The 22,990-nt window shown below is 41.6% G+C and overlaps 1 protein-coding gene across 3 annotated transcripts in view; it reads left to right on the forward strand.

Annotated features, from left to right (window-relative positions):
- AUH (AU RNA binding methylglutaconyl-CoA hydratase) overlaps positions 1-22,990 on the forward strand; it is a 148,374-nt gene that overhangs the window by 32,307 nt on the left and 93,077 nt on the right. For all 3 annotated transcript variants that reach the window (XM_032866407.1, XM_032866408.1, XM_032866406.1), the window contains exon 4: positions 3,401-3,487. In XM_032866407.1, the coding sequence (XP_032722298.1) occupies positions 3,401-3,487 (87 nt within the window). The remainder of the gene's footprint in view (positions 1-3,400; positions 3,488-22,990) is intronic.

A 22,990-nucleotide genomic window follows, 5' to 3' on the forward strand; every position in this document is an offset into this window, starting at 1 on the left:
AACCATCCGGGTGCCCTCCCCCCGCCCCGTCCAGTTTCTTTCATTATATGTTTGGAAGAATTTACTGTTGGAGCCACACGAGCACGTAGTTTCCTTTGTAGCAAAGTTTTAAATTAACATATTCAGTTTCCTTCATGAGTATTTGTGTTTTCAGAGTTTCTCTTTGTCAGTTTTAATAAGTTGTGTTTTTTTGAAATGTGTCCATTTTATGTCCTTTCCAAATGTATAGGGCCACAGTTGTTAGTAATATTCTCTTGTTTTAATCTATGTAGACTTTGTAGTATTCTCCTCCTTTTCATTCTTTCTGTTCGCTTTGCTTAGTTTAAAGTTCTAAGTGAGTAGTTACTTTTTTGGGCAGGTTCTAAATTTTTTCTTTTCCTTGGGTCCTTTCTTTTTAGCAGTTGGTCTTGGTGTGGTTTTCTTCATGTTTACCCTGTTTTATATTTAACCTTCAGAGGTCCCGAACAAAAGCCTGTGGTCTTCGTTGGCAAGCCCTGAGCTCCAATTTGTTTCTCGTTTCTGTGAGATGATTTAGGTACTTACATTTGCCTTGATGTTCTCACCCATTCTGACTGTCTTAGTTGTTCTCCATCGTCCTCAAACTAGCGGTCTTACGTTTCTTAGCTAGGGATTCGTGAAAGAGTTGGTCCGATCATAAACTCTCCCATTGGAACTGGCAGTGAAAGTCCACATAATTTTCTTTTCTTTCTTAAGGTGAGCACTGTAGCCGAAGGGAATGGTTCCCAAGAGGGGGCTACTTAAGTGTTTGTAGATGATGCCAGCCAGGAAAGGGATAATTCCTTGAGTGGTGGCCCTGAACAGAGAAGAGGTGGGATTGAGGGCACGAGTTGGCTTTGGTCGTGAGTGGCTCATCTGAAGTGACAGGAGGCAGGGCACAGTGCGACTTGACTCCTGGTACGTAGGTGGATTTGCTGGTGGGTGTTGGTGACATTTTTCTTCCGAATGCGTCTGTTTTCTTAGTAAGCTGGTGTCCGGTTTGGGTGGGAGGTTTGAGGTTTAAGGAGAGCGAGGTGTTTGGAAATGGTCTGGTGGTGAGTGGGAGGGTGAAGGCAGGAGGGGCTGTCGCGGGATTCCCTGGAAGCACGAAGGCTCTCGCACCTGCAGGGAGTGGTCGTGGGCATGGGGGATCTAAAAAGTAAAAGCAAGATGCCAGACCTCAAATGAAACCGATATTGTCAAATGGGAAATTTACAAAATCTGGAGGGATAGAGGCGAAACTGTACTTTTAGGTTCTGAATGTTCAAGATTTCAGGCTGCGTTTCTAAAGTAAAAGCAAAAAGGGTATTACAGTTTTTAAAATGTAGTCTCAAGGTCACAAATGTTTAACATCCCATGGAGAAAGGAAATTATTTCTAAAATACACCCTGAATCCCGTGGCAGTCTCACACAGTTGTGAGGGTCAGGACCACACTGAGGGCCAGACCACATCCCCCAGCTCTGCGGGGCCGGGGTGTGCGCATGGGCGGCCCACGTCCAGAGCCAGCCTCGACTCCCCGAGCTCCCGGCGCGGCTCCCGACACCCGGCGAAAGCCCCGTCTGGAGCACTGGTTAGGTATGCCGGAGGGCACGCCCGCGGTGTAGCCCACACGGAGGCTGGAGGATGTGGCGGATCCGTGACGCGGTCAGCCCGGGCTCCTTCGGGCCCACCGCGAGCAGAGCCCCGGTGCCTCCCATCTGCTTCTCCTCTTGGTCGCTTCGGCTCCTCTGTCATCCGCCCTCTCCCCGGTACTGCACCACGTTTAGCCGCTTCCACAGACCGGAGTGTGTGAGCCAACGGGCAGTAGGCAGCGCCTCACACTGTCAACTTAGTTGTATCCTCCTTTTGGCCGTAAAAATATTTTTCATGGAAAAAGCTTACTGTGAAGACCTGTATCAGGCATTCAGAAACGTTTAAAGACCAATGTATTGAGTACCCATCCGCTAACTTAAGCAGCGTAGCGTTACACGTAAGTGTGAAGTTCTCTGTGACCGTTGCCAGTCACATCTCCCTTCTCGCGGAGCTCGCTGCGAATTGAATTTGGTATTTATCATTTCCATGCATACTTCATATCCCTAAATAGCTTTCTTTTGCTATTTATTTATTTATTTATTAAGCTATATGCCCCGTGTGGGGCTTGAACTCACAACCCTGAGATCAAAAGTCACATGCTCCACTGACTGAGCCAGCCGCTGCTCCCCTAAATAGCATTCGTTTAAAGAAAAGTTATGTCCGTGATTATCATCCTGCGTGTGTTTCTGTAAATGTAATTGCATAGTGTTATTAAATATATAAATGCATATTAGTGTTTTAAGGTATAATAAATATACATAATTATATGTTCTTCAACACTTAGGTTTTTCTGTACTTATACTTTTAATTCCTTCATTTTCATGCTGAACGTGTAATATTCTGTATATATATATCTTAATTTTATTAGAAATTCTTGTGATGTATATTTAGGTTATTTCTGATTTATTTCAGTTTTATAGATGTTGCATCGAATGCCACTGTACATATTCCTTGGGCATCTGTCTGCGATTTTCTAGGGTATATATAGCTAAGAACTGACGAGTTGTAGGGTATGTGCTCTGACAGGAAGTGTGGGCTCAGAGTGTCCCAGCCTTGGCTGGCACTTGGCATTCTATCTAGTCCCAATGTCTTTATAACGGACCCTTCAGAGAGTAAGTAGCTGCCAGGCTGTCATTTTACTTTGTTTTGTATTTGTTCATTTAAATGGGAGCCTTTTCTCATACAATTTTATTTTATTAAAAAGAATTCTTTGTTGAGCCACAGAGTAAGTGATCCCTTAAGGATTTCTTCTCTGCTCCAAATTTATGATTCTGTGATAAACTCATAATTCTGAAATTGTCAGTTTGCACATAAGTTAAGTCTGCAGCCCCCAAGGCGGGCATCCATGGGGTCAGACTGACTCTGTGGTGTGCCCTCTGCACCGGGTCGACGTTTGTACTGCCGGCCGAAAGCTGTGCTGCTCAGACTGCGGCTTTCTAGGCGCCGAGCAAGTGGCTGGCGTCAGTCTTAATACGAGTGGGTTCGTTTGTATTACTAAACTAATGAATACATATTTTCAAAAAATTTAATAGTTTTTAGTAGAATAACTATTGGTAAATACCATCTCAAGTGAGTCTCTTCCTCTAAGTGTACAGGGGCCCCGAGACACCAGAGTTCGAGAACCGCTGCTGTGGACACATGCTGTATGAGCAGGTGTTTCATTCTTTCCTGTGCTGGTCTTTGAGAAGGAAAACTTAAGTAACATACTTCCTTCAGTGGATAAATGCAGTTGATATTCTAGTTACCTATAAATCTTAAGTAAACTTTCAATTCATTGCCTTAAAATTTTGTTTATAACTAGATTGTATTTATAAATAAAATACTTTGCAGGTGCTGACCTTAAGGAGAGAGTCAAAATGAATCCCAGTGAAGTTGGTCCTTTCGTCTCCAAAATCAGAGCGGTGATTAATGAAATTGGTAAGCTCAGTTTAACTCCTTTTAGCATGCTGAAGATGACCGTAAATGTCAGACTTCGAGAGCTGCACGCTGTCCTTCTGTAGAAGCTTTCGCTAGGGTACTTACTGTGTCGTTAGATAATCATGATCTCCAGCTGGTTGCTGTGGAGCGCAGTGTAATATACTTGACTTGAAAAATTGTGAAAAATACTTCATAATTAAAGATGCTTCCTATACGTGATGACATGGCGTGTGAGGGTAGTTATTAGCAATCAAAGAGAATGTCTCCCAGATAATTGCATACACACATATTTACGGATTTGGCATTGTTTTGTTGTTTGTGTAGATAGGATCATGCTATTTCCTTAGAATTAGAGACTTCTGGGTAATATTAATGGCTCAGTACGTATCAACTTACTGGATTATTAATACTTTTTATTATATTGCGGTGTAGTAATCCACAGCATTGTCTTATCCAAAATTTTAAATTACTTCATTAATGTGTAGGGATTTCTTTCCATTTTTTGTTATTTATAATAAAGCGGTGAGTATCTTTGTATCAAGTCTTCGAGAGTGTTAGAATGTGTACTTACAGGATAGATTCCTGAACGTGGAATTGCAATTCTAGGTATCATGTGTTGGTTTTATATTTTAATCATTTTTACCAGATTATATTCCAAGAAGATTGTAATAATTTACATTCCCATCACTTACATGACGGTACTTGTTTCTTCCTATCTTTGCCAGCATTTAATGTTGCTGCTTTTCAAGTTTGCCAAGGTTGAAAACAAAAGACATCTTAACATTTTATTGTATTTGAATTAATTTATTTTTTGAATCTTCGCATTTTATTTTGCTTTTGGCAGATGCTTTCCCGTTAGACTTTGTCCCCGCTGTGTGGATCGCACCCTCAGGCCGCTCCCCCTCTCCTCCGAAGTGCTCTCTCATTCACAAGTGCTCACTGACTGACGGGCCGCTCTGTAGTGGTCTCTCGTTGTCGCTGTGTTACGGATGCTGGCTCCTGCTGTGTCACCCTAACTGGGTTCCAGTATTAAAGTGGAAACCTGTAATATCTTGAGGGTATGACGTTCCCTCATTATTCTTTTTCTTTTCTCCTTGAAGATTTTCTTTGGTTCCCACATGTCAGTTCTTCCAAATGAATTTGGAATTGCTAGTTTTTAAAGCAAGGAGGGAAACTACTGTCACGGGACTTTGATTGGAATTTCTCTAAGTCTTATTTAGAAAGAATTGGCATTTTCGTAATACTGATTCTTTCCATCTGTGATGTGTATGGGTTTCATTCCGTGTGTGTGTGGGCGGGGGGGGGTGTCTCTTTTTTAATGTTCTTCAAGAAAGTTTTCTTGACTTTTGCCTTGCTAGGTCTTCCATCTTTTTCTCCAGCTCAGATTTACGCTTGCTCTTTGTAGCATTTCTTCCTTTGAACGGGACGTTTTCTCCGGGTGAAGTCTGGCTATTGTAGTTCTATAGGAAGGTGATGAAGTTTCCAGTGCTTATTTTATGTAACACCAGCTTGATAATTACTTTTATTGGCTGTTGTTACTTCTCAGTTAATTTTTTTGTGTTTTCCAGGTGAAAGTTCATTATCTATAAATAATGCTGTTTTTAGTTTGGCTTCTCCTAGCATTTTACTCTTACGCAGTTTTCATGTTATATTGGTAAGCCCGTCGGCACAATACTCACTAGTTGCAGTGCGTCCATCCCGATCTTCCTTGTCTTTCTTCGACTCTGATGAGTGCTGTTAGTATTGGCCAGTAATCAGCAAGTTCAGGGAGTTTTCTTCTATTTCACCTCGTTAGGAATTGTTACTGTTTTTTCATCAGGAGCACGTGTTAATGTCTGTCAAATGCGTTTTTGGTGCATGTCAGCATTTATACCGCTGAGCCTGTAATGATGTGGGGGTGTAATGAACCATGTGTGTTACTTTTTGACTCCCCCAAGACTTACCTGCAGAAGCCTCCTCTCAGCCAGAAGCCTTACTGATAACAGAAATAGTTGCTAATACATATCTGACGTGTTATATGTATTATATAGTATATTCTTACAGTGAAGTAGTAACATTTTAATAACAATTTAATATTATTATAATAAAATTCTTAGAATAACATAAGCTAGAGAAAATAAAATGTTACTAAGGAAATCATGAGGAAGAGAAAGTCCATTCACAGTACTGTCCTATATTTACTGAAAAAAATCTCTGTATAAATGGACCTGCACAATTCAAACCCGTGTTGTTCAAGGGTCAGCTGCAACTGGTATGTATTAGAATTTATCTTATTTAGCCTTTAGTATGCTGAATTGTGTTAATAGAGTTATTAATGCTGTGCTGGCTTTGCGTTACTAGAATCAACGCTACCTGGTCATGGTGGTTAGTGGCTGTAGTGGTTTTTAATATAAACAGGGGATTCGGTTTTTATGTGTTTTGCTGTGATCAGTCTTCCAGTTCTTTTTTTGCCTGTTCCCCTTTTCTGGTTTAGTATCAAGGTTGTTTAACTTCGTCGAATGAGGTGAAAAGCTTTCTGTCTTTTTCTTTGTGCTGTGCAGGGCAGTCATCTGTTCTTGCAGCTTGGTAGAATTTGACCGTGTAACGTTTTGGGGGGGCTTGTGCGGTTTTGTTACTGTTTACTTATTTTTTGTGTTTTAGAATTCAGTTTTAGAATATATTTGTTTTGACTTCTGGAATGGTGGTTGTCAACTTTCTACCTTTTTTAAATCCCATGCTGCTGTTTCTAGTGGTTCTGCTTTGCTTCTCTCTTCATTTCTGGCCTCACGGTCAGATCAGATGTCCCCTGAGACAGAGCATGGACTTGGTTTCCATGTTGGTCAGAGAGCCTGATCTTGGACATAGAGGTTGATGTTGTCTTTAACTTTGTATGTGTGGTAGGAGGAGTGGCCGAGACTGTCCAGTTGTAAACATTACCTTGATGTTTTTTCCAAGCTTTTGTTATATTGATTTTGAAATTAGAATTTTTCTGGGACATTTAAAATGAAGGATGTTTCTGTTTTTGCAGTGGCATTTTCTTTTCAGTGATTGTAGCTGTAGCATTTCTGTCTGAATCCTAATCCAGTCTACTTTTTTCTGCCCCACAAGTTCCCCAGTTTTTGTTAATGATACTTTTTATTACAACCTTACAATGGACATGAATTTTTTTTTTAAAGATTTTATTTATTTATTTGACAGAGATCACAAGTACGCAGAGAGGCAGGCAGAAAGAGAGAGGGGGAAGCAGGCTCCCTGCCAAGCAGAGCCCAACGTGGGGCTCAATCCCAGGACCCCGAGATCATGATCCAAGCTGAAGGCAGAGGCTCAACACACTGAGCCACCCAGGCACCCTTGGACATGAAATTTTTAAGTTGTCTTTTGTGGAGACTTACTGAGATTTGGAGGGGCAGATAGAAACTAAGTGTCTTGACCTAATCTACTCATTTAATATATTAAACCAGGGCAGGCAAACTTTTTTTTAAAGGGACAGATACCGACTTAGGCTTTGTATGTTCTATTTTGTGGTTATGCACCTTTTTTTTTTTTTTTCATATAGTTGGAATCATATAGTATGTATCCTTTTCAGATTGGCTTCTTTCACTTAGTAGCCACTTGAAAGTTTTCTCCCTTTTTATGCCTTGCTATCTTATGTTTCTATTGTTGTTCTGTGTTTCCGGTGCTGAATAAAATACTCCATTGTTTGGATGGACCACAGTTCATTTGTCCATTTACCTACTGAAGGACATCTTGGTGGCTTCCAAGTTTTGACAGTTTTGAATAAAGCTGCTAGAAACATCTGTATTTCATAGAAACATCTATGTGTGGACACAGGTTTTCAGTGCTTTTGAGAAACTAACAGGAAGCGTAATTACAGGATCAAATGGCAAGAGTGTTCTGTTTTGTAAAAAAAAAACAAACAAACAAACAAAAAACCCTGCCTAACTGTCTTCCAAAGTAAGTGTGCCATTTTGCATTCCCAACAGCAATGAATGAGAGTTTCTGTAGCTCCACCTCTTTGTCAGCATTTGATATCAGTGTTCCAGATTTTAGCCATGCTAATAGGTAGATAGTGGTGTCTTGTTTTAATTTGTATTTCTGTGATGATCCATGATGTGGAACATCTTTTCATCTGCTTATTTCCTATCTATATACCCAGGGTGAGGTGTCTGTCGAGATTTTGGCCCAGTTTCTAATTGAGTTGTTTGTATTTCTTGTGGAGTTCAAGAGTTCTTTGTAGGTATTAGATAATAGTTCTTTATCAAATATCAGAAAATTCTGTATTTTCTCCCAGCTTGTAGCTTTCATAGTAGTCTTATTCTCTTTATGTTATCTTTTGTAATAAGTCTTTCATTTTAGTGAAGTCCAGTTCATTATTTCTTTCATGGATTTTGCTTTTGGTATTGTAAGTAAAAAGTTCTTTGTCTGCTAGGTCATCTAGGTTTTCTCTGTTCTCTTCTAGAAGTTTTACAGTCTTGTGCTTTACACAGTTAGATGTGTGATCCATTTTGAGTTAATTTTTGTGAAGGGCATAAGGCCCATTTGTGTGGAGATTCCTGATTTTGCTTGAGAATGTTGCTGTTTCAGTATCATTTGTTGGAAACCTATCTGTGCTCCGTTGTATTGCTTTTTTGTCTTTGTCGAAGATCAGTGGATTTATGGAAGTCTGTTTCTGGGTTTTCTGTTTTATTCCTTGGTCCATTTGTCTGTTCTTTGGCCAATAACCACCCTGGCTTGTTTACTGTAGCTTGACAGTGAGTCTGGACGTTGGGTAGTGTCAGTGCCATAACCTTTTTCTTCTCCATTACTACTGTATTGGCTATTCTGGGTCTTTTCCCACTACACATAAACTTGGGAAGTAGTTTGTTGATAGCCACAAAATAACTTGTAGGGATTTTGCTTGAGATTGCATCAAATCCATAATTCAAATTAAGAAGAACTGACACCTTGACAATACAGAGTCCTCCTGTCCATGGACATGGACTGTCTCTTCATTTATTTACTTCTTTGATTTCGTACATTAGTTTTATAGTTTTTCTCATATAGCTCTTGTACACATTTTGTTGGGTTTATACCTAAGTATTTTATTATGAGGGATGTTAATGTAAGTGGTATTGTGTTTCTAATTTCAAATTCCACTCGTTCGTTGTTGGTATGTGGAAAAATAATTGACTTTTATATATTTACCCTGTGTCTTGCAACCTTGGTATAATTGTGTATTTGTTCTACAAACTTTTTTGTTAATTCTCTCCTATCTTCTGTGTTGTAGACAGTCATGTCATTTGAAAGCAAAGACAGTTTGATGTCTTCTTTCTCAATTTGTATTACCTTTCATTTCCTTTTTTTGTTTAATTTCATTTGCAAAGATTTTTAGTATAGCGTTGAAAAGAACTGGTGATAGGAGACATCCTTGCCTTGTACTAGGTACTCAACTTTGACAGATAGTGCTGAAGCAGTCACAGACATAATGTAAACAAATGTGTGTTTCCCTGTTTCAGTAAAACTATATGCACTGTGAATTTAACTTTTAAATAGTTTCCATGTGTCATGAAACAGTTTATTTAATTTGTTTCCTTTTTTCCAGCTGCTTAAAAATAGAGAAACCATATTAGCTCACAGGTTTTACTAAAACAGGCACTTCTCTTCCTCCCTCCCTCCCTCTCTTCTTTCCGTGCATCCATTCTTCTATCTCAGATGTCTCCTGTCTTCTTTATTTTTCCTGTTTTTTGGAATTCTAATCTTCCACTTTTTTTCTTTTTTGAGGTTTTTTGTTTTTTTTTAGTTTCAGTTTTTTGTTTTTTTTAAAGAAATCTACTGACTTCCAGTTCTGATTTGGATAACTTGCTTCGTGTTTGGTTCAGGCCTTTTTGATTTTTGCATTTTGGAGATTTAAAGGTTTTAAGGTCTTTGTGTCCTTTGCTAGGGAGTTTAAGGTATTATTCATGGATCAGGAACGGAACATAATTCTTACAAATGAGTTGGAGGTTGGAGAGTGGAGAGCAGAGTAAACAAAGCAAAAACCAAAAGAAAGTTCATCAAACCTTAACAAAATGTTAAGAGGATAAAAGGGGTACAATCTTAGGATGAATTAAATAATAAGATGAATTAAGTCTAGTAATTACCATTAATGTCAGTTGACTAAACTTGTTGTTAAAGACATGGATGTTCATATTTGATTAAGAAACTGTGTATTGTTAATAGTAGCCACCTCTGTTAATAGCCTTTTCCTACCAGGAGATTACTAGTCATACTTTTTAAGACAAAAACCATTAGTAGTAAGAGAAGGACACTGCATGTACTAAAAGGTTAAATTTTCCAGAAGACTAAACTTGTATGTTTCTGAAAACAGAGATCTAAAAGTATACAAATAAATGAAGTTATATTGGATATGTACAGGATAAATTGGCAAATCCTTCATCATTGTGGATGATTTTAGCTCCTCTCTCCCAACTTATCATTAGTTTGAAAGACAAAAGTTAAAAATAAAGATTTGAACAATGTGCATATCAAAGTTGACTTAATAGACCCTTAACCCTTAACACAAATCGGAGAATATGTGTACTTCTCATGAGCATACGAACCATTTGCAAAAACGAATCATGTGCTGGACCCTAAAATCTCTGTTAAATTTCAGAAGATTAATACATAGAGACCATGTTCTTTGTTCATAATGCAACTAAGTTAGAAATAAAATAACTCAATGTAGAGATTTAAAGACCATATATTTGTAAATTAAAGAACTGTTAAGTTAATCATTGGTCAAAGAAGGAACTATTAAAGGAAAAAGTACTAAGACTGAGTGAATATAAAATTACTGTATATCCAAATTTTTGAGATTTGATTCAAGTGATAGTTTGCAGGGAAGGTCACAACTTTAAATGTCTGTGTTAGCGAGGGAAAACCACTGGCAATAAGTGGCTACGCATCGCCTTAAAAAGTTATGAATCCAAAGAGAGGTGAAGGAAGGCAATATTTTAAGGCTACGAAATTAATGAGTAGAAGCTGGAGTTGCAGTGGGGAGTCTGCCTGAGGCCGAGCCTCTGAACAAAGGCGCAAAGGGTATTGGACAGTACGTGTTACAGATAGAAGGAGGGATGTGATTGTAGGTAGAGCAGAGATGGTGAAGCTTGTAAGAAGTGCTGTGGCAATCTTTATGCCAGTAAAGAAGTTCCTGCCTCAAGAAGGACTCGTATTCTGGAATAACCCTGTTCCCACGGGAGAGATTGAGTAGGGGTTGGAAGCCTGCTCACAGAGACAGCACCAGGCCTAGCTTCACAAGCTCAGTGATGTGCCTGTTGGCTGCCGTGTGGGCTCGGTGCAGCCTTCCACAGACTCCGCCCAACGGGACAGCGAGAGTTTATTCCTAAACTCAGTGTTTTTGATTAGTATGACTTTCACATGTACATGTGACAGAAACAGTAGAACAGAGAGTGAGAGGAGCCCGTCTTGCTTAGGAACATGGATGAAATCCAATAGGTTTAGAAATAAAAAGACCAAGTTGGATTTTCTCAGGAATGTAAGGGGGAGGAGGAGGTTCCCATTTGAAAGTGTTTCATTTGCGACGTTAGTCATTTAAAATAAAATCATGTTTTGTCTTACTAGATTAATGAAAAGAATTTGCGAGATGTCAAATCCCTCCTTAGAAAAAGGTCAAGGCAGACGAGAAATAGAAGGGAAGTTCCGTAGCTTGATGAGAGGTATCTGTTTCTTAGCAGTAAAACCTAAGAGTCATCTCTCCAAATCAGGAAGAAACAAAAGGCTCATCATTACCACCTCCGTTCAGCAGTGTTCTGAAAATCCTGGCCTGTGTGGAAAGGCAGGAAAATAGAAATAAAACAATGACACAAAGAAGAAACACAGCACTGCCTGTCTCAAGTGGTACGATTGTCTTGGTTGAAATCTAAAAGGATCAACAAATTATTCAGGATAATGAGTGTCTCGAGAGAGCCAGATATAAGATCCGTGTTTAAAAATAATTAATTGTTCTTTACCAGCAAAAGCCAAGAAATGTCAGTCAAGAAAAGATCCTACTGACAGCAGGAACAAAAATGAATCTAGAAATATATGTGAGCTATTTTGAAATTGTGAAACTTTGTCAGAAGATGTTAAAAAGATTAAACGGAGACACGTTATCTTCTTGGATAGGAGGATACAGTATCCAGAAGATGATTCTCACAAATGATTCAACGTACGGATTCAATGTAATTACACTTACGTTCTCAGCATGAATTTTGTGAGGAATTTGATGAGCATAATGAAGCCAGACACTCCTGAAGAAGCAGAAAAGGGGCCTTATCAGCACTCAAGACTTAGGTTAAAGATGTGTGAATTAAGTTGGTACGTTATGGGCTTTGGGATAGACAAATGGACTATGGAATGGCCTTCAGAAGCCCAGCAGACCTATGTAAAAACTGCCACAGGGGAGAGGAAGCATTTGCTGGGAACGGCAAAGGCTTGACAGCACTTATGAAGAAAGTGAACGTCTGTGATCTTTTTTTTTAAGATTTTATATATTTATTTGACAGAGATCACAGGTAAGCAGAGAGGCAGGCAGAGAGAGAGGGGGAAGCAGGCTCCACGCTGAGCAGAGAGCCCGATGCGGGGCTCGATCCCAGGACCCTGAGATCATGACCTGAGCCGAAGGCAGAGGCTTAACCCACTGAGCCACCCAGGCGTCCCTACGCCTGTGATCTTGACAGAGTAAAAGTGTTAAACAGAGAATGCAGCCCATAAAAGGAAAGGTCTATAAATTTTACCAAATTAAACTTAAGAACATTTGTTCATTAGAAGGTGCTATAAAGAAAGTAGAAAGGAAAGCCACAGACTGGGAAGAAATACTCGAAACACATAGCTGCTGAAGTGCGTGTGTGTGTGTGCGCGCGTTCATGTGTGTGCGTGCACGCGCGAATCAGTACGCACGTGCGCGTGCCCCCTAGGAGTGTGCAAGACGGCAGGAGAGAGTCCTGTCTCACACATCTGTCAGGTGAGCCACATATTCTTATGCCTGAACAACCACGAGCTGGTGAAGAAGCGGGACACGAACTGACGTGGGAGTGACGGAGGACAGTGTGCTGCTGTCTTATGAAGTCGAGCAGTCACGTTCCACGAGGCCTCGAAAGTTCACGGCTTTAGAAGGCATTTACCTAGAGGGTAGACCTAAGCCCTTTAACACTGTTTTTATGGGACCCGTGGTAAACTTTATCCCAGTAAACACATAGGGTGGGCATCAGAGGTTCATGAAAATAATAACCTTTCTTTGTGCACTGCATTTGGACACTGTGCTCTTTTATTTTTAAAAATACCTGATATGACTCAATGAATGTGTTGCTACTTGGAGTTTGTGCATTTTGTGCATGTGTCCTTGGGAAGCTTATGCCAGAGTATAAGAAAAAGGTTTTATGTAGCAATATTGTTAATAATAAAAAGCTGAAGTCAACAGCTTTCAGCGACAGGGGAATGGATGGGTGGTTTTGTGTGTTGTGAGCTTGTGTGGTGCATAAATGAGTAACTGGAAGTGTAACAACATGGGTAAATCTTTGAAACATTGAATTAAAACAAGGTATTTTTTTATCAAACTAAAAGCATACAGAACAGGATATAATGTAGAAGTGCGTGTGTACTGACGTCACAGACAGGCACACACACAAGAAAAATGAGAGTGCGATCAGCGGGGAAGTCTCAGTAGCCAGGACGTTTGGGTTTGGGAAGGCAGACGGGCAAGCCCGCGAGGGGCCCTCGGGCGCGTGAGGTGTGCTGACAGGTCTCACGTCGGTAACCCTGAGGAAGTCTGTTGTTGTTACGCCCCCTTACGTGGGGATGCCATATACAGTCTTCATGTTTGCCAAATTAGATCCGTTTTTATTTATTCATCTATCTTGAATTCTGCAAACATTTCCAGTGTTATTTTTTGAATCTTTATTTTCTACCTTGATTATTATTTTCAGGAGAAGCCAGAATTCTAGATTTTATTTTTTTATTTTTCTTAATTTTTTTTTAAATATTTTATTTATTTGACAGTGAGAGATCACAAGTAGGCAGAGAGGCAGGCAGAGGAGGAAGCAGACTCCCTGCTGAGCAGAGAGCCCGATGGGGGGCTCGATCCCAGGACCCTGAGATCATGACCTGAGCCGAAGGCAGAGGCTTAACCCACTGAGCCACCCAGGCGCCCCCTAGATTTTTGTTTAGAAAAAATCTCCTAGTTAGGTTTTCAGGAGAGAGGAAAAAACCCTTTGAATGTGAACCACAATTGGTTTATGGACCAGATTCTGCACGTAGGCCTCCAGCCTTCTTGTTGGTCCTTCCCCACCAGTTCTGCTGGCACGGTCAGTTGGTTTTCCATCAAGGGCTTCTGGAGGTCAGTGTGTCCACAGAGAGGTCTTGTCTGGAGGATGTGAGTGGATGCGCAGGTGAGAACCCTCCCCTGTACTCGTGGGGCTCTTTCGTACACAGGCGTGGTGATGCCTGTTCCTGGGGGCTTGGGGTGACTGCTGTTCTTCAAGAATTTTGTGAGCTGCTTGTCACAGCCATTGTGGCCCTATCAGTAATGGTGTGAATCAGAGAATATCCTGCCTGTCCGATACCACTTTTTCCTCTTGCTGTTTTCTTTGCATTCTCCACACCTGGAGAATCTTTCTCTGGGGTCTCAAGGGCCACGGACTTCCTTCTTGACCCTGGTGGTCACTGCGCCCCACTTGTTTTTAATGAAAGAGTCTGTAAGGAACTGACAGGAACAGACTCATTTGAAGGTTGTTCTGTGTTATTAAAATACAGATCTGGAAGAAGTTCTGTATTTTATTCATAGTTACTAAATTCCTTACGTAACGCTCCTAGCTTCTTAGAAAGGCTCTTCTTAAAAAGTAGCTCCAAACTCCTAGAACAAAACTTAGTTCTGTTGCTCTTTTCAAAGAAAAAAGGCTCTTTTTGAGATGTTTCATTGTGAAGAAATGGTGAATTCTCAGATATCTGAAAGGTTAATCACTGTTTCAAGTTCCTTCCCCTTTCAGGGGATGCCTAGGTTGGAAGCAGTAACAGGTTATTTTGAAATCTGAGGCCTGAGCAGGCCATCGCAGCTGCTCAGATATGAGATGATCTGGATCTACCGAAAGCTGCTGATCTTAGCTTACCACCCCTTCTCCATCTGCACCTTCCTTCCTGTTTTCCCTTGTGACATGGGCTTACCACTGTTGGGACCCCCACAGTGCAGAGGACTGATGCGGAAGGTCGGCTGCAGAGGTGTTACTTCCTTCCTGATGGCCAGTCTTGCCTCATTAGATGGTGTTTCATAAACAGCTGGAGAACATTCAGAATTCTCTCTCAGACAGACACTCTGTGGGGGCTAGTCTACTTCCTTCGCAGGTTGGGGTCTCTGAAAATTGTCGTCTAAGGATAAAGAGGTATTTAAAATAGGTTTTCACCAGAATTTTCAGTTGTACAATCGATGTTCCTTAGTAACCCTTTAAAATGCCAGGCATTTCCGGCTGAAGCATTTTAATGTTTCAAGACTGGGATGAAAAGAACCAGAAGGGAGACTCAGAGGGAGACATAGCAGGAAAACAGTTCTCTGAGAGCCAAGTGAAGAACGTCCTTGATCTGGGAGGCCCCGATCACACGCTGCCTCGGTGTCCAGGAGGGCGCACGGGGTGAGCGGGCGCTGAACTTGGCAGTGCGGTGGGCGCTGGCGCGTTTGCAGGTTTCCTCCTGGACGTGAGCGCTGGGGCGCGGGGCAGCTGCTTCCTGGCCGCCTGGCCGTGGGGGAAGAGCTCCATCCTTGGACGGTTGTGGACGGCCCCTTAGTCTGACTGTTGGGCTTTCTGGTGTAGGTCCTTGAAGAAAGAACTAGTTATCTGAAACTTGTCCTGGTTATGGATGAAAACTTGCCATCGTTCGATTTCTTCTAAGTAAATCGTAGGTGAGGGTATTTGGAAGGTTTCTTTTTCTTCCTTGAAAATTTGTGTACACCTTTCTTTGTAGCATGAAGTCTGATTTACTGTGTCTTAATAGTCTCTGAGGTTAAGACACAGAGCTTTTAAACATGAATAAGGTCTGATTAACATTTCATGCATTTCGTCGTTGTATTTTTTTTAATTACATAACACGTTACACTTTGTGCTTTGTAAAGGTATAAGTCCGCTTAAAACTCCCTAGGGTCCTATTTTAATACTTAGATATTCTTGAGTGATAAATGCAAAAGGGCTTGCGTGCAATTCCAGATATAGCCCTTTTAAGCTTTCCGTTTGACTTAGAGACGTCCGGTACTTATAAAATCAGACATTGTCTCCGTTTCCTATTTGCCCAAAGAAATTGCCATACGGTGTTTATTTGCTGCAGAAAAGTGAAGTTTATCCATTACCTATGTGTGGTGAGCTTCTATGAATTGTGATTGATTTTTTTTTTTTTTTTAGTTTGATAGTTTGTCACCATTATACCATTCAGAGCTTTTTCACTCATTTGTGTGTCACTTGACCTGAAACAGGGCTTACTGTCAAATTACTTCCCTAGTGCCACATCGACTGCTACCACATCTGGTTGGAAAGGTTGTATACTTGCTGCATTTTCTCTGCTATGCGCTGACTTGGATTTTAGATGTATTAAGAACCATTTAGTAAAGAACGTTTATTTATTTATTTATAAAGATTTTTATTTATTTATTTGACAGAGAGAGAAATCACAAGAGACAAGGGGGGGATGGGTGGGGGGGGGAGCAGGCTCCCTGCTGAGCAGAGAGCCCGATGCAGGGCTCGATCCCAGGACCCTGAGATCATGACCTGAGCCGAAGGCAGAGGCTTAACCCACTGAGTCACCCAGGCACCCCAGTAAAGAACATTTTTAAGGTTTGCAGAATTGTCAGTCTGCTGGCTTGACCCAAAATATTTATGGTCACTGTGCCTTTTTTTGTTTGTTTGAAGGTCAAGGAGATTTTTTTAAATAATTAGTTTTGTTAAATCAGATGCATTTCAGCCTGTATTTCTATCTTTCCCCCTAACTTGATGTAGTAAGTAGAAATTGCAAGAGCTCAGTTATGGTGTGTGAGGGAGCGACTGATGGACACTCATGGTAACTGTACTTCCTAGTTTCCAAGTGTAACTTCCAGATCCTGCTTTCCGTTTTCTTCATCCTTTCGTCATCCTGACGGAAGACTGACACAAGTATCTGGGAGCTGCTTGTTTTCCCTTGGAAGTGTTACCATCCCCGCCTACTGAGTCAGAGTTTCCAATAGAGTTACACTTCCCTTTGCAACTTAGGATCTCTCTTCTTCCCGTTGTCGACTTCTGTTGCTTTTGCTGACTTCCACTGGGTATTAATCACATTCTGATTTTGGATGATGGTGTTGGAAATGATACTGTTTTGCTAAATATAGCCAAAGAAGAAGGCTTATCAACCGAGCTCTGTCACTTACTCTAAAATATTACCCTGGAATATTCTAGAATTTCACTTTCATTCTTTTTTGAAGGGAAAATGGAAATACTTGCATCGTTTCTTGGCCTTTTTATGTTTGCTAGCTTTGAATTCCATAAGGAATATCTGAATGTATGTTTAATGAAAAAATTAGAACTTCTTTTAGCAGCTTTCCCCCATTCCCTTTCTGTCCACATAAGTAATTACTGCTAGTGCCCTGATTTAATATTTTAATATTCATTGATTTTAGTATTTGTCGGCCTTTTCTTGGCTTCTACGTGAATATATATTTGTGTACATACACTGATTTAGATTATATGCAAACACATATATGAAAATGACCACATAAACAAGTTGTCTGTTTTTAAGTTTTATTTCTGGAAATTAATACTTTTCTAGGAATTTATCCATTTCAACTAGATTTTCAAATGCATCAGTATGAAGCCATTGATAATGTTCTCTTAGTGTCTCTGAGGAGTCCGCAGTGGTTGTCTCCTCTCACTCCTGCGTGGGCCGGCTGGTGTGCTCATTCCGTCTGCTTCTGGGATCTGCCTCCCCGTAGGTGTATCTAGTATACATTTCAGAAATCAGTTTTGGGCTTTGTTAATCCCGTCTCTTGTTTCTGTTTTATTAATTTCCATCCTGATTTTCATTAAATTTTTTTTCTTCAGGTTACATTTGCTGCTTTCTTTTAAACCCATGATGAGGGATGTTTGGTTCACTATTCTCTGCCGATTTGGCTCACATCAGGCCTCCTTACCGTGTGTCTGCGTCTCCCCTTCCGTCTCTCCCGTGTGTGTTCCTCCTTACTTCCCACTGAACAGTTCACAGGTCCACTGGTTTTCTCAAAAGCTGCACCCAATTCGTTACAAACATTGAGTTTTTTATTTCATTTTACAATACTTTTTCATTCTTTTAAAAAACTGTTGTGTCACTTTCTGTCATTTCCAGTTTCATGCTTGGCTTCATGTCTTTCTTTGAGAGTCAGCGTTTGAAGCTCATGGATCTCAGATTTGTATGGGTGTTTTCTTAATGTTTTTTCCTACTATAGCTTGTTTTCTTGGTTATCCTTTGTGTGATAAACATTGTATTTGAAAAATTATTTCTGGGAATAGTTTGGAGTCTAGTGTTCTGTAGTGTGGAATGTTTTATCATTGCATTTAAAAGACTTGTTTCCTTGTAGTATTTGCTATTGACATACCATAATGTATGTAATTATTTCCTTCATTGATGGGCACTTGGATAATTTTAGTTTTTTTACTATGACAAACAGCATTGCAGAAAACATCATCCATATTATATGGTATCTAAGGGAACCTTAATAAATAGAAATCCTCCTTCTGTCTAAGGTCTGGAAAAATTGAAAAATAAAGTATAGAAACAGGGACAAAATGATCTCTTGATCACTGATATAGCTAAGTTGAAGGTTGTGGCTTAGATCTGTTGATGAGGAGGTTTGCTCATTTGGCTGTCCCCTCTCAGGCCAGCTTCCCCGCCACAGCGACCAGGTTGGCACCTGAAGTCGCCCGTGGCGGTTAGCCCAGCGCCAGCATTGTGTGACTCATGGGGCACTTTTCACATGGGCATGGAGGAGGATCGGTGTTCTGGGAAGGAAGCAGGGGATATCTGAGCTAAGGATAAGCCCATTTGTTTTTTCTTATACTATCCATTTAAATAAATAATTTTGGGTAGAAGAAATTTAGGGGCCGTAGTTCTGAGAGTGTGGGACCCATTTCTGTCATGCTGTGTCTGTGCGGCATCAGGGAGGAAGAGAACATCTCTATACAGCCGTGTACTCTGGACACTTTGCAGGTGGGAAGGTGGCCTTGCTGGGAACGACCTCTGGAGGCAGGGGCCAGGGGCCTGCCCTTCCACTGGACCCGTCCTCAGACGTGGAGCCTGCAGTCTCTGCCCAACCACTAAAACGGGGAAGACTTGTGTCCTCAGCCCATCTGTATTTGTTTGTCCCCAACTAGCTAGTATTTTTGTTTTGATTTTTAGTTTAATTGTTGTATAATGGCCAGAGAGGGGCTGTAACGTTTGTGCTGTGATGAATTTGTTGTTTCTCGTGTGTTTGCTTTGTGGATGCCCCTGCTGTGTTGTTTTGTGTGTAGTAGACATTTTGTTGCTGCTAGACCTTCGTTGTGGACTTTTCCTTTATTAAGCCTAAAGTGTTTCTCCTTTGTCCATTTAATGCTTTTACTTAAGTGTCTCCCATTACTTATTAAGATCAAGAGATAACTTCTTTGTATTTGACCCTGGGATACACCATACCCATCCTTCAGATTTTTAAAAATTTTATTTTCTCTCTTGTTCTAGATGTTTCTCTAATGTAGTACTTGTAATTGGGTTTTGCTTTATGATCCATATGGAGTCTTTTCCTTACTAGATTAATTCATCCTCTTTAAATGTATTGATACGTTTGGTCTTAACGTCTGTCATGATTTTCTGTGCCTTCAGCTTTTGGCGATTTCACATTTAAAAGATCATATTAAGTATGCTGTCTGGTTGTCTTTGGATTCTGTTTGTGGGTTTCTTTCTTTCTTTTTAAGATTTATTTGTTTGAATGAGAGAGGAAGACAGTGACTGTGCATGTAGGGGGAGGGGTAGCAGGAGAGAGACTGTCAAGTGGACTCCCCAGCAGACACATGGCGGGTCCCGGGGCTCAGTCTCAGGATCCTGAGATCGTGACCTCTGAGCTGAAATCAAGAATCAGAGCTTAACCAGCTGCGCCACCCAGGCGTCCCTCGGCTGCTCTTTCTTACGATAACTTCACATACTGTACTCGATTCTTTTCTTTGGAAAGTTGCGTTGACCTCTTACTATGAGCAGTGACAGAATTGGTATAATTTCAGTTTTAAATTCTTCCCTCCCCATTACCCTGAGCACTGTGTTTGTGACATGTCTCCTCAGGCAAGGGAAGTAAGCAAAAAGAAACTATTGGGACTACATCCAAACAAATAGCTTTTTCACAGCCAAGGAAGCCATGGACAAAAAGGCAACCTAGTGAATGGGAGAAGATGTTTGCAAATGCTATATATCTGATACAGCGTTAATATCCAAAATATATAAAGAACTCCTACAACTCAAGAGCAAAAGCCATTCTGATTAGAAAATGGGCAGAGGACCTAAACAGACGTTTTCCAAAGAAGACATGTAGATGGCTGACAGCGATGTGAAAAGCTGCTCCACATCACTCGTCTGGGAGATGCAGATCAAAACCACAATGAGCTGTCACTTCATGCCTATCAGAAGGGCTAGTATCAAAGATAAGAAGTAGCAAGTTTTGGTAAATATGGGGCGAAAGAGAAACCCTTGTTTGCTACTGGTGGGAATATAAATTAGTGCAGCAGTATGGGAAATAGTATGGCAGTTCCTCAAAAAACTGAAAATAGAGTTACCATATGATCCAGTAAATACTGGGGATTTACCCAAAGAAAACGAAAACACTAATTTGAAAAGAGATCTGCAGCCCTGTGTATTGCAGCATTATTCACAGTAGACAAGATATGGAAACAACCTAATTGTCCATTGATGGATGGATGAATAAAGAAGATGTAGTGTGTGTACACACACACACTGTGAAATATTACTCAGCCATAGAAAACAATGAGATCTTCCCATTTGTGACAACATGGATGGACCTAGAGGGTATTATACTACGTGAAATAAGTCAGACAAAGACGGATATCATGTGATTTCACTTATATGTGCAATCTAAAAAAACAAATGAACAAACGAAAAACCAGATGCTTAAATACGGAGAGCAAACTGGGATTGTCAGACGGTGGAGGGAATGCATAAAATAGATACAGGGGATTAAGGTGCAGAGCTGTAGGTATAAAATCAGTAAGTTGTGGAGACGAGGAGTACAGCATACAGAGTATGCAATAATGTAATAACGGTGTATGGTGACTGATGGTCACCAGACTTACTGTGGTGAGCGAACACTGTTATTTACAGAATTGTTGAATTACTGTGTTTTACACCTGATGCTTGTATAATACTGTATGTCAGTTATATTTCAGTTTGAAGAACCCAATCATTCCCTTTTACTTTTCTCACCTTTTTTTTTCATCATTTTTTCTTAATGCTATTTCTTTATCATTTTAAATTGATTCATACCTGTGTTACTTGATTTTAAATTACATCTATAAAAATAAACATAGATTATATATTTAGTTGAACCCTGTTTATAAAAGACCTAGAAGTAGTCTACTTTATTCTCTTGGATTTATCATTTTCATGTTACTCCAGTCATAGAAGCTTTAGGAAGAGACCTGTCGGGTGTAAGTGGCGTGCGGTGAGCCGCGTGTACTAGCAGGTACCGTGTGTTGATTTCGACCTCCGCAAACATCACCCAACCCAGGTGACCGCGCCCGTCACCCGCGCGAGTTTCTTTGTGGCGCGCAGTGATCCCTTTCCCTGCCCCTTCCCATTCCTTACCTGTCCTCAGGTAACTGCTGAGCTGCTTTCCATCGCTGGAGACTAGTTCATTTTTAGAATTTTTAATACACGGAGCACAGCGTGTATCAATTTGCATGTCATTTTGCAGCAGATTTTCTGGAGGTTCGTGGATGTTTAGCGCGTGTCGGTCAGTAGCTGCTTCCTTCTCCGCGCTTGAAGTGTCCGCCCCACGGAGGTGCACCGGGAGCTGCCGCCGACACTTGTGCGCAGGTCTTTCCGCTTTTGCATTTGAGTCTTACCGAAAGACTTGGGGCACTTCCTGCTCGCTCTCTCTGTGGGGCAGTAGGTTGTCCTGCAGGATGGCGAGGCGGTCAGGTTCCCCGTGGACATCTGGGCGTCCAGCGCTTCCCCCGCGATCTTGTTCAGGCGCGGCTCCCGGGGCGGGCCGGGGCTGGGCGTTTCCGTAGCTGTGGGTGATGCTAGTGCTGCTGGGCCGGAGACCGCGCTTTGCAGAGCAGGGTACAGAGCCGGAGGTCTTGGAGCCAGGCAGGAGCCGTGTATCTTTTTCAAGCAGGTAACAGTAGACTACATCTGGTATCAGCTCTTCTCAGAAATGGAAATCGCTCCGCGTACCCTGTCAGTCAGCGTTTGTCGATCCAAGAGCTCGCTCGCGGTCTGGCCCTCTCATGCGGTCATCCTTCGTTGTCGTGAGCACGTGGAGCGGCAGTTACGAGGATCGTCACCCCTCGGTTCTGTTCAGTGTATTCTTCCGGACAAGGCTGCGGGGGGCGGCTCTCCTCGCTTCCGCTTCTCCGTGTTTCCCTGTTTGTTTTGGAAGTTTGGTCGGAAAGGGATGCTCTGGCGTGGCCCTCAGTCATGCACTGGGGACAGTCTGGGTTGGAGGTTTGTAGGGAAGCCTCAAGTCAGAAACCTGTGCCAGTCAACGGACAGCAGAGCTCAGAGCCACTGTGCTTGTCAGACTTCCGTGGACGCATAGTCACGGGTCCCCGAGGCAGGCTGGACTGTTGTCTGAAGAGCTGGGGCCTGGGTCACGGGGTGGGTCGAGGCTGTGAGAGCTGCTGGTGGGCCGTAGCTCCTTTGCCCTGTGTCCCCGTCAGCAGTGATGGTCAGGGCACTGCTGAGGCCACAACGCTGGGAGGAGGGTTACGTGATGTCCGTTAGGTGCTTAATTAGGACAGTGAACCCACCTCGTAAGCACTTTCTCCATGTGCTTAATCCACGGGCAGCCATATGGAAAATTAAGACGGGTGGAGCAGAGGTGGGGCTAGGAAAATCAAGCATCTTTTCTCAGATTGCACAGCGGTCGCCCCCTGGCTCCGGGAACAGTGGCTCCCGTTGACAGGCCTCGAGCCCAACTGTGATGGGCGAGTGTGTGTTGGCATGCGGGTTGGCTCCTTCTTGCTCCGAGGTCCTGGCTGGGCTCCAGAAGCGCAGCCCCTGCATGCTTGGGCCGGGAGTGGTTGTGTTTTGTTTCTGTGCTTCCTCTGAAACCTGGTGATGGGAATGGGAGAGGACACGTGAAGGTGAAGGTTGGAGTTGGAATTCGTGATAATTAGGGATTTATTGTAATTTTCAGTTAACCTGGATTTTATTTCTGTTCTTTTTGAATGATACCAATAAAGTCAGACTTCAGTATCCTATATGAGCATTTCTTTTGAAATGTTTCCATTTTGTATAAGAACACGATTTTTCAGTCAAAGCCAT

The sequence above is a fragment of the Lontra canadensis genome, unplaced genomic scaffold (genome assembly GCF_010015895.1).
Source record: "Lontra canadensis isolate GAN:19392208 unplaced genomic scaffold, GSC_riverotter_1.0 scaffold31, whole genome shotgun sequence".
Taxonomy (NCBI): Eukaryota; Metazoa; Chordata; class Mammalia; order Carnivora; family Mustelidae; genus Lontra; species Lontra canadensis.